Source organism: Megalops cyprinoides, chromosome 5 (genome assembly GCF_013368585.1).
Source record: "Megalops cyprinoides isolate fMegCyp1 chromosome 5, fMegCyp1.pri, whole genome shotgun sequence".
Lineage (NCBI taxonomy): Eukaryota > Metazoa > Chordata > Actinopteri > Elopiformes > Megalopidae > Megalops > Megalops cyprinoides.
In genome coordinates, this window is record NC_050587.1 from 36300053 (window position 1) to 36312368 (window position 12316).

General features: G+C 41.4%; 1 protein-coding gene across 2 annotated transcripts; it reads left to right on the forward strand.

The window, feature by feature from the left end:
- The first annotated feature begins 1644 nt into the window (after nt 1-1644).
- On the forward strand, nt 1645-6664 carry ak1 (adenylate kinase 1). Of its 2 annotated transcripts, none has more exons than XM_036529336.1 (6): nt 1645-1681; nt 3928-3963; nt 4876-5039; nt 5561-5677; nt 5776-5967; nt 6172-6664. In XM_036529336.1, exons 1-6 carry the CDS (start codon nt 1675-1677, stop codon nt 6238-6240), a joined length of 585 nt encoding a protein of 194 aa, XP_036385229.1. In that variant the 5' UTR covers nt 1645-1674; the 3' UTR covers nt 6241-6664. The 2 variants fall into 2 exon arrangements, with proteins under 2 accessions (XP_036385229.1, XP_036385228.1); XM_036529335.1 differs by lacking the exon at nt 1645-1681 and adding an exon at nt 3344-3411.
- The last annotated feature ends 5652 nt before the right edge of the window (nt 6665-12316 follow it).

The window sequence follows — 12316 nt, forward strand, 5'->3', positions numbered from 1 at the left end:
AACATTCATTGAATTCTTAAGTACAGTACTTTGGTGTCACAAGTATTGCACTTCACTCCTAAGAGCATGCTTCTCTGTTCTCTGAGGTAATACAGAGAATATCAACACAAGATATGACACATGTCCGGTGCAACTGATCACACAGGAAACTACATGTTACCATGGCAAATGTAACTTCATTTGCACATTTTTGTTTCTGCTGATTAGATAGGTGATCAGCCTTCAACTGGCAGACAAATGGTGTTTCTGTTTTTGTCCAATGCATTATAATTACAGCCTGAAACCCAGCATCGCCATTAACCATTAACACTATCTCATGTAATATCTGATTTACAAAGCAAAACAAAATAAATGCAATGCTTTTCAGATTGACCCTAGTTTTATGCTATGGGGAGAAAAAAAAATATTTGATCTTCGATTTTCAATCTCACTGGGTGCTCATTAAGCAGGCGGATGTCGTTCATGCAGAACTCAGCCTGAAAGCACTGCTCTTGACATGCGAGAAAGTGTCCTCTGTACTAATACTCAATACTTCTTCTCCGTTAACTCCAACTCCATGCCCATGGCTGCATGCAATCCGTGCTTTAGCATGGGGAAGCCTACTTGAGTTACCCCAGGGAAAACTGAGACATAGCGTGACGTGTCACTGTGGTCACATGACAGAGCAGAGCAGAGTCAGTTTGTCTCTGGTTACCAAGACAATGTGTCCAGATGTCCATTCCTACACATCTGAAACACAGAGCACATGCACAGAGCTCATACAGGCCTTGGAAGTATGTTACTTCCTTTGCCAGCTGCATCAGCGTTTGGTTTACTTTTTCATCCTGGAACAACATAGTAACAATGGGTAATGCTAAGAAAGCCCTCGTCTGGTCAAGAAACCCAGGACATCCATGCTGTCACTAACTACAAATCGACAACTTAATCTTACACTTCTGTTTTCTTCTTTATTTCAGAGTTGCTTCCCAGATAAATGGATTTTCACACTATTGTAATATCCACATTTAGGTCCTGTATGACCTCTAGCGGCCTCTTAGCTGGATTGATGTGTTAATCCTCAGAGCTGTCTCAAGCCAAAGTGAATGGCAAAGCCAATATTCTTACAGCTGGTGTATTTTACAACTCTCACCTGGAAACAGGAAGTTTTTCTCTGGAACGGCTGAATAATGACAATAGGAGACAATGAAGAGGTGGAGCAGCCTTCTAGCATTCTAAGATGGACTTCTGTTGGCATGCTATTTTAAAGGCAGATGACAGTTGATATTCTGGAATGTCTGACTGCATAGTTGACATCTGTGACACTTGTGCATGTCTGACAATGATCTTCTGGGAAACACCCAGCGTCAGTTCTGAATCCCAATGGCAAGTTTAACTGGTTGATATGTGTCTCAGTGTTCAAGACTGAATATATATTTTCAGAAATTCCCCTATCATGAGGATCATATGTTCTTTTTTTTCTGGTGAATGAATCTTAACAAAAAGCCAGCCCTTTAAGATATCAATTTAACCTTGTTTTAAGTTCCCCTTTCCAGAGTTAAAATGGATCTTACAGCAAAATTGTAAAAATATCCAAGTTAGACTGAAAGGGACATTAAAGACTCAGTAATAATTTGCTTTTTCTCCCTCTCTTCTGATTTGCAGTTGGAAGGACACCTCTTTACATAACAGATCATCATGTCAGGTAGGAACATGCAAATATGAAAATGCCCCCCCGATATGGTTAAACACAGAAAAAGCAGGATATTCAAAATGCAAAGAAAACAAAATTGGTCTGTTTTAACAGATCACATTCATAGCACAACGCATTGAAACACAATCCGTCCGTATTTCAGTCACACACTGCAATTATCTAAATGTTATTCAGGTTAGTTCTTGTTGCTTGCTAATATAAGGCTGTGTGACGTTTCCCTCAAGGACAATTCGGCTTTGGTGTGATCAAGGCTATTGTGACCTCCTCTGGTAGCAAGTAGTACTGCAGCACTAAGATAGAATAAGTTTTCGGTGCCAAAGGTATGCGGCGTAACTCACCGCAAACATGCGCCTGAAGAAAAAAAATCACTGCCTTATCCCCAACTACTTCAGTACGCAGCTCCTAAAACAGAATATATTGCGCAACCCGGAGGTCATTTCTAAAGCAAGCCTTCATTGAGTACAGGATTGAAATCACCCATCGAAAATTGCTCCAGCTCTTGCGCTACGTTAGTTCTCTCACAAAGCCAGGCTACGTGGTAGCACATGTTCCAAACGAGCGTTCATAACCCTGGCCTATAATTACACAGCCCTCGGTTTAAATATACAGAGTAGGGTGTGGGGTAGCACGACTAGGACAGGATATTTTTAGGCCTGCTTCACCTCCCACGGAATTGAGCGAGACAGTGAGTTTTGCCGTTCCTAACCACACGGCTGAGTTTACAGGACATAACCGGACAGGAACCACAGAACACAGTTCTGTAACGCAATGTAGGAAAACTGTCAAGCAGTTTACAGCCAGTTGTAACCGTCAGTCTAAAATATTTCAGTATTTACTAAATACGTTTTAATGCGTAATGGCTTTATAAGTCCATTGCCACAACGAACTTACAACTTGAAGAATTCTTGTAAAATTTAGTGTTCAGAAAACAAGACAAAATACTGTAGAGCTATTTATGAATCGGAAACAGCTGGCCTGTAAATGATTTTCGAAAGTAAATTAATTTTAATTAATATGCCCATGAGCACTGTAATAAGACAGCAAGAACAGTAAAACTTTTGTTACCCAATTTTACAGCGTATTTGAGCTGAACCTTCATTTATTCTCGAGCCTAGTTTGCCATAACTAACGCCTTTAGGGACGTTCTGCCGTTCCCGGAAAGTGGGGTTTATTGAATTAACCATTCAGCAACACTGAAACTCGTTATTCTTACATTAAAATGTTTTTTTTTGGTGTTTTTTCTTACAGTGAAAATAATACATAATCGAAAAGAAATATGAGAAAGAAAGAGAAAGCTTAATGGGCAGATTAAGCCTCAAGTTAAGTCTCAGTGACTTTCAAAGAAGCGATTTTAGTGTAGAAGCATTACCTCATTTGCAGAAGGCCTATTTTGAAAGCATACTGAAATTGTCCGAAAAAGGGAAGCATGGACCCTTTTCATGGCCTTTTGAAGGTTATGAAAAATTAATAGGTCACTCCTATATGCAAGCACAGTGCCACATTTAGCTCCCAAAAAATCTGGTTGAAGTAGGTTAGGAGCACTGTAATGTGGTTAACAACCGTTTCCATGGCAAGGAAGTGTGTGTTTATCAGATCACAAGAAGACAAAAATCAGAGGGAGGTAATGTAGTCGTACAGCGGCGGTAGGCAAAAAGGTCGCGTTTCAGCGATGGGAAGTTGCTGTTCGTCGAATGTTTCGGTTCATCCGTCGGAGGGGTCAGGTACTGTTGCTAATGTATGCTAATGCTGACAGACAGAATAAACGGAGACGGTAATGTACTTTGATCACCGTAGCGAAACTGGCTTAATGCGAGAATTCACAGATAGTAGCAGTCGTCGTTTCAATATCTTACAGAATGCAGACTTGCTGCACCTTGTCAATGGAGTGTTAAATGGTACACACCATTTTTAACCTTTTTATTTTTTCCATTTCTGGTCAACAAAGCAGTTCAATGATATATTTTTTAAAAGTTTAACCAAAAATACAATGCAGGGAAACTTTCAGCCAGCATTCCTTCCCTGTCAGTATCCAGTAGGTTGGAACATGCTGGCTAAGATCACCATAGTGTAGTGGAGGGGAAAAAAAAAAAAAACTCATACGACCTCTCATATTTGAATTCCATGTACTTCTTAACAAAAGTGCAAGTGTCTTTTCTTTTAAACATTCAATGAACGTCTGCTCTGGAATGTCAGAGAAATACTGTAGTCAGCTACGTGCCTGTCTTTATTGCTTTCAGATAAACTGAAGGACGCGAAGATCATCTTTGTTGTGGGTGAGTACAAACGGAAATATTTCATCAAAATCAATAATGTTGTTGTTCTCGTTTTATCAGCCTCTTATACTATCTATCAGATGTATACATCTTCGACTGAAAGCGATGGAGACAACCTGGCGGTAGAAAAGTTTTAGCATTGAAGTACTAATAGCAAACATGTTGTAATACAGTGGAAGCATATCAAAAACACAGTAAGACTAATAATACAAAACACGAATGAAGATGCCACGGTATATCTCTTCTTTAATTGCATTGTTGCCCAGCCTGTGGGCATATAGTATATTTTCTAATATACCTACCCTGACTGTGAGTATATTAGTGTATTCGCGGACTGACTTGGCGTTATTGATTATTAACAGATTATAGCAGCTTGCAGAACTTCTTACTGACCGCTGTTGCAAGTGCCTTGACGATCAAGGAGTTGTAGTTGTAAACTGCACGCCCAAGTCTATCTCAAACAAACTCTCAGATTCACGTGCACACAGTTCTTCAGAGATGGCAAAATTAAATCGCCATAAAATCGTCATCTGTGGTCAGAAATGGTTTAGGGGAAACAAAAAATCAAGACAAAAGAAACTTAAGCTCAGGCCTGGAGTAAATCAAACTGTCTTGCAATTTTTCCTCAACTCAAACTCAACATTGACAAAGTGTCATTATTAATCATTCTATACACAATGTTAGCTTGTGAGTTTTGATAGTAGCTGAGATTGACAAAATATGTTGTATAAGTAATTTTTAAATGGGACAAACAATAATTCCTTTCAAACAATTCTATTAAAAAGGATTGCTGTAAAGTATTAATCAAAGCTAGGGTCAAACGGCAAAGCATATGCACTGAATATGACATTAAGGGCCTTAAGCCGGGAATCTGATCCCACGTTTTTGTCCCCTTGTGTCTCGCCTCCCCAGGTGGACCTGGCTCTGGCAAGGGCACCCAGTGCGAGAAGGTGGTGGCCAAGTATGGCTACACCCACCTGTCCTCAGGCGACCTGCTCCGGGCCGAGGTGGCCTCCGGGTCTGAGAGGGGCAAGCAGCTGTCTGCTATCATGCAGAAGGGAGAGCTGGTCCCCCTGGTGAGCGAGCCCGCTGCTTCTCTTCCTGGTTAAGGGGAAATGGCAGAAGGATTTCAAACACAAACTGGAGGAGAAATTTCCCCAGGTGTTTCCTGCATGTTGTCAGTCCTTAGTGGTCATTCTTGTGGTTGAATAATGGTTATTTACCAATTCCTCCTACCTTAAACACACAAAAGACTGGAAGAACTGATACGGCTGACACTAAATTAAAGCACACACTGAAAGTCACTGGTATTTAAGGGTGTGTATTGTGTGAGGCTGGGTGGCCTCAGACAGGCTGTATAGTCATAGATTTGTTTATCAATATAGCACGTTTGGTGTACAACATGACGTGTTTGGCTTGTGTCGTAATCTGCCTCACTTGTAAGTCTCTTTGGATAAAAGCATCTGTCAAATGAATAAATGTAAATATACAGAGTATCTCTTTCCTCCTGTTACTGGAGGTATAACAGGTTACCATTTGACATCTGACCCATGTGGGTTTTGTGTGTGTGTGTGTGTGTGTGTGTCTGTCCTTTCAGGACACTGTCCTGGACATGATTAAGGATGCCATGATTGCAAAGGCTGATGTCTCCAAGGGCTTCCTGATTGACGGCTACCCCCGTGAGGTCAAGCAGGGTGAGGAGTTTGAGAAGAAGGTATGTAGAGAGAGAGAGAGCAAAACAAATGAGTATCCAATGCATTAGAGTTCTCCAAGTGTAGTTTTTTATGCACTTGCTTTTTGTTGGACGGGCAGATCGGAGCACCCAGCTTGCTGCTGTACATTGACGCCAAGGCCGAGACCATGGTGAAGAGGCTGATGAAACGTGGGGAGACCAGCGGCCGTGCTGATGACAACGAGGAGACCATCAAGAAGCGCCTGGACCTCTACTACAAAGCCACCGAGCCAGTCATTGCCTTTTACGAGGGCCGCGGGATCGTCAGAAAGGTGAGCCGTGGGCCACAGCGCACCCAGAGGGACAGGAGAAAGAGCTGCAGTAGATGCAGAAGACTGGTGTTTTCAGTGTCCATGGACTGTGTAACAGGGGCTAGAACTGTGGGCTGAGGCATGTGACACACTTTTTGCAGTGCTTATCCCATCTGCATTGATGTTTCTGTCATTTTTTTTGTTCCTCTCTCTCTCTCTCTCCAGATTGATTCTGAAGCCGCTGTGGATGAAGTGTTCAGCCATGTTGCCAAGGCCATTGACGCCCTGAAGTAAATCCAGTATGACTGGAAGAACTCTCTTTTTTGGTCTTTCCCACACAACAGACACAAAAAAAAAACTGCCAATGAATGGTCAGTGACCAACTGACGGGCCATTAAGAGACAGATCTGCCTTAATCCACACCACACCACACCACACCGTTGACGTTACCTCAACATCAAGGCGGCGTCGCTCAACCCTCCGTCCACGGCCTCGCCCGTCCACTCCGTGGTCGAGGATCCACGGCCCGCTCAAAACAGAGACCACGGTTACCATTACAGCTGTCATTGGCACCCAGGAAAACTCCAATTTTGTACTTCATCCTGTCTTCGCAGTCCTTTTATTCTCTCCTCTTGTAGTGCTCTCTTTGCTCTGACTCCTCTCATTCTCTCTCACTCCATCCCTGTTCTGTTCCATTAAACCACCTTCACAACTCTGATCTAACATCCAGGGCCTCTTTTAATTGGATCTGCCTCTGGAAACATGCAGAGAAGAGCTTATGTTAATTCTAGGTTTGAAAGAACTTGAACACTGATTTTCACTAAACTTAATATGGTTGCAAATATTATTATTAATATTATTATTATGAACAGAGAAGGTAACATTACATAAAATTATTATTATTGTTATTAGTAGCAGTAGTAGTGTTATTATTACACACTATAATGCAAACAAAAGGCAATGCATTAGTGAAAGTTTGCATGCTACATTTTGGAATGAGATGGTACCAAAAAGGCACCAAAACAAAGCTCTGCGGAATCATACAAAACCCAGGCAGAGGCTGGATGCAACAGGTACTCATAAATTAGTCCTGTAAAGGCCTATTAACTTGGTGTGTGGTTGGTATGTCCCAGACAAATGTTTTCCATGGGGTTCATTTTATAATTCTTAACTGCTATTTCCAGAAATCAAGTATCATTGACCATTGGTTACTATCAGTTAGTAATTATCAGTTAAACTATTTTAAAACTCAAGTTAGAGGTAAACGAGGAATGGGAATCACAAGGTAAACATTCAATCATTTTTCACTTTACACTCCTAAGGTGACTTTTCCCACATGTAATTAGTCTTCTGTGTTCAGGAGTGTATATACTGACTAAACACTCAAATACACGCCTAGTTACACAGTCAGCTTGCTCCTAGAAGTCATTATTTATTATGCACAACATACCTATCCATGACTTTTTCCCTCTCAAAATGTATATTTCGCTTACAGTACTAATGTACTAATGCGTTTAGCATATGTGCTGCATAATGTATGACGGATGTGTAGAACATTCCGATGTACAAAAAGTGTACAAGCATAATATAAAAAAGAAAAACAACTGCATAATGCATAAAGTTCGGATGTAGGCCATCCACACTTTTATGATACAAGGCGTGCCTGAAAACGCCGCCTTACACCTGATCGTCGGAACTGAATCCTAAGTTCTCCTATGAGATGAAAACTACTAAACGGTGACTACGTTTCTGAAGACGGGTAAGTAATTTTTCCCCAGCTAAAACGCAGTATGTAAAACAGAATAAAGTTAAATATGTGTAACATCTTAACTGTATAAATGTTCGTCCATTTAAACACGTTTACATTTGAAGTATAGTATAAATATTAAATATAGTGACATAACATGAAAGGCGTTGCGTTAAAGTGACAGGAATCATTTGACACGGATGGCAGCAAGAAGGAATTCAGACGCGAATTCCTCATGCATGTGTTAGCGAGTAACTTGTTGGCAAATTCCAAACTGATAACGGCCAATCCTGCCCTCTAGTGGGTAAATGTCGCCTTGCGTCAACGCCAGTTGGAGACATGTTGACGTACCATTAAGTGCTATTACGTGTCATTTCCCAAACGAATGGTCCTCCTAAACCGAGGATATAAGTAAAGAGAGGCAAATGGCTAGTGCGACCTTTTCTGCGGTCTGTCTTAGTTGATCAGTGGGGTTCAACAACAGTTTAGTGAACGGAAGTAGGCCTACAGCTTTTTTGCTGGTCGTCACCATGAGACTGTGTATTGTTTTAATTTCAAACTTGGTATGTCACATTCTTTAATAATATTCAGACTGCATTGGTAAGGATTCTTTGCCAATGTTAGTGCGTCTCACAAATGTTCTGCACAATTAGGGTGACCATATATCCTCTTTTCCCCGGACATGTCCTCTTTTTGGGATGCAAGTCCCAAAAAGAGGACATGTCTGGGAAAAAGAGGACGTATGGTCACCTTACTTACATATGCTTTTATGTAAGTGTATTTGCTTCAAGTTATCTTGCAGGCCCAGCTTGCTAACCACTACCCCACGTACGCCACTATTGGGGAACAATACTGAGGTTTGGTCAGTATTAGGCTGTCCAAAAAAGACAAACAATTAAACACACCGCAGGACTGATAATGTACCGATGTACGAATTATTTTGTATTACCCAGAGCGAGGGGTTGCGTTTGTTTGAAGATGTGTGCTTTGGCTGTCCAGCACAATTGAAGGGAAAAAAACACACTCGTCCAAGGTTGCTGATAAAGTGATGCCGCGGAATCACGTCCGTGCATTTTATTTACTTTTCCAAGAAAAGGTCTCGCAGAAGACGGTCTTCCTGCACCTCGCTGCACGGCATTCCAGAGCCCTGTGCACGCTTTCCTGCAGGCTTCGGAGAAATCCTCCAGGGGCCAATTCGCTCCTCACCTATACCCGCTGCGAACAGGAAGACGCGAGGGAAAGGTGATTCTCGGCTCGCGGAGAATGAACTCATCGGGAAGTAGCTACAAACAGAGTGAATTATGAAAAGGCTTCCGTAAGCACGTTTCTGCAATCAAGGGAAGAACTTCGTGTGCAGAATGTCTGACCTTTACTTTGGAGCAAACAGGAAAAAGACAAAGGCGAGTATTCGCAGAATGGAACAAGTGCCGGGGGGTCTTGTTGGTTGGTTATTGTGATCAGTTGAAGGTATCTATTGTCAGGAGGAAAGGAGACGCAAAAGCAACAGGAGTCTTTCAGGTGTTGTGTTATGAATCTTCATGAGCGAAAATGACAAGTATTCAGGAATTTAATGACGAAACAATATCGACAAAAATGAACCACAACAGCCTGTCTAAAGCAGACTGAGCTGTCAGCCAAATGTGTTCCCTAAAAAATGATTGCTATTTCTGGAGTCGACTGACAAATGATAATCACAATGATGTCCACACGAAACAGTTCTCTCCAAAAGCAGGTTAAATCAATCAAATGATATATTTTAATGTGTCAAAACATACCATATACATTTAAAATGCATCCACTCTTCACACTGTAGAAGCAAACTATTGCTTAACACCACGTCTGATCAAGGTAACTGTCCTTGGAAATGACTGGTTTGATCAAATAATCATTTTCATTCCAAAAAAAAAACAACCTGACAAATAGCCTACACAATTTGTGGGACCATTCCATCACCCTTCACACCATCCTAGTGCTTCTTTGATCCTCTAATCATCTTTTTATCCATTCAGCTACAACTACAAATATTCAGTAACCCTGCATAATGCAATAGGCAATATTTGCACCTTATAAAGTACTTCATAGTATACTGTTAAAATGATGTTTACATTCATGGTGTAAGGCTTCACTTGTAACTTTTCAATATGTTAGTAAATCTATCAGTATATTCAATAGCTCACCACTCAATCAGCCCCAACCACACACACACACACACACACACACACACACACACACACACACACACACAACCTTCTCACTCCCCCTTCATGCACATTCTTCCCCTTCTCACTCATGTGTGCGCATGCTAGCACAGCTACCCACACGCACACACACACACGTACATACACACACACACACACACACACACACACACGCACACACAGACACACACACACAAATGCACATACGTACACACACATACGATCACACACACACGTACATACACACACGCACACACACACACACACGCACGCACACACTCACACTCACACACAGACACACACACACAAATGCACATACGTACACACACATACGATCACACACACACGCACACACACACACACGTACACGTGCACACACACTTACTCAGACACAGACACACACATGCATACACACACACACACACACGCACACTCACACACACGCACACGCGCACACACACTCACACACAGACACACACACAAACGCGCAGGCACACACAGACCCAGAAGCATGTGTGCAGACCCTCTGAGAGCCATAAGGAAGCCCGCCAGCGGGTGCACGAACACTTTCCATCTGTTTTACGCGTTTTATGAGCTGATGGCACAAAAACACACGGCACTGCCCCCGGGCCTCGCTCGCCCCCTGACAGACGGTGGCCACCGACCACCGATTGTTTCCTGTTATTGAAATGCTCGGATCAACAGAGGGAGGGTCCGCGCGGAGCGGTCGATTGGACGCATCGGCCTCTCGACCCCTGCGTACGTGCGACTTCACCCGCCCGAGAAGTGTCACACAATGGCTGTTTGTATCTCTAAGCTGTCTGCTTTGATTAATGGCCAATCTTTCCTTTTTTGTCAGCTTAGAGCTGCGCCAATGTGAGGAAAATACACATTTCTTAAATATACCGTATGCATTTAAGATGCATCCTCTCTTGGCATGTTTATATCTCATTTTATGCACTGGGAAATTAAATACAATGAAAATATATTTCTATTCTATTCATTCATTCATTCATTATTGTAATTTAGCAGACGATCTTATCCATAGCAACTCACATGAGTTATCCATTCACACAGCTGGATATTTACTGAGGTAAATATGCTATACTGTATGCATGTCATGAATTCAATGAACGCGTCAAGAAGTTACAAGTTAAATATATGTTACAGTTTTGTTGGATGTACTAGGTAAACGCCAGGCCAAGACACCAACTGCACCTTTTACTTCAAACAATTCCAACAAGTCAAACTTCAGCAAACAAGTCTCACACATAGCCTCCTAAAATGAAGTAATTGAGTCAAATGCAACAAACTCAGGAAAGTCAGGAAATACTTCAGTGACAAATTATTTTCAAATGGTTTCACCTAAAAACAGCATCTGAAAGGAATCAACCTAAATACCCAATTAAACCAATGATTTCAGTCATCTGTTACCACCTTTTGCTAGAGATTTAAAATAAAGCCATACAGTTCCAAAATTAATTATCCTCCAGAAATGATAACCAATTAATAATGAATAATGTGTGAGATGTTCACTGAGATGTATGAAATTACAAAAGAATTCTATATTGAAATACCAGAAGGGAAAAGGGTAGAAATGCGATCATCATATTCTGTTGTAGCTAAGAGATTTCACTCTCTTAGACAACAATTCATGAGTGTAAGTTGAGGTCCCTACTGATTTTACCAAGTACTTTCAAATGTCAAATATCAAATGTCAAATGTATATTTTAAGGTGATTTAATCCATTAACATGGAAACTAATAAATTCATGTCACATAGATATTATGTATTCAATTTTAATTACTTCTGTAGTGACTAAACTGGGAAATACCTTCTGTCATTCTATGTATTCTGGGATATTTGCTCACCCCCTTTCCAGATATTTTGGGATTTAATTTGTAGAAGCTGTATCTTGATATGGTAAGATTTTTACAATGACACATGGTTGCAGAGGGACTTCCCTTTTTTTTTTTACCTCAAGAGGGCATTGTATGGTACAAACAAAATCGATTTTTAAGTAACGTCTTTCCCGAGCCGTTAACACGCTAATGTCCCTATTCGTCTAGTAACTACCAAGCAAAACTGTTCGAAGTAATCGTGGGATATTCCTACTATTATTACTGTGTTAATACTACTAGTAGTCCTGTTCCTATTATTACCATTACTACGTGAGCTATTGTGTGAGTTATTCAGAATGTTAAATGAATCATCTTATGATATCATGCAAAATGACTCAAATAACCATTGATTCATCTCACTTACCTCTGGAGGTATTCAGAGTCGAGTACCGGACATCACTGTGCCTCCCATTCGGTGGAACGCGCGGCTCCCGTTGGCCAGCTCTCCGCCTGCTCGCCTGAGTGACGAACCCCACTGCCCGTGCCAGTGGGAGTGGTACAAAAAGTCAGTCTGCGGTCGCTCA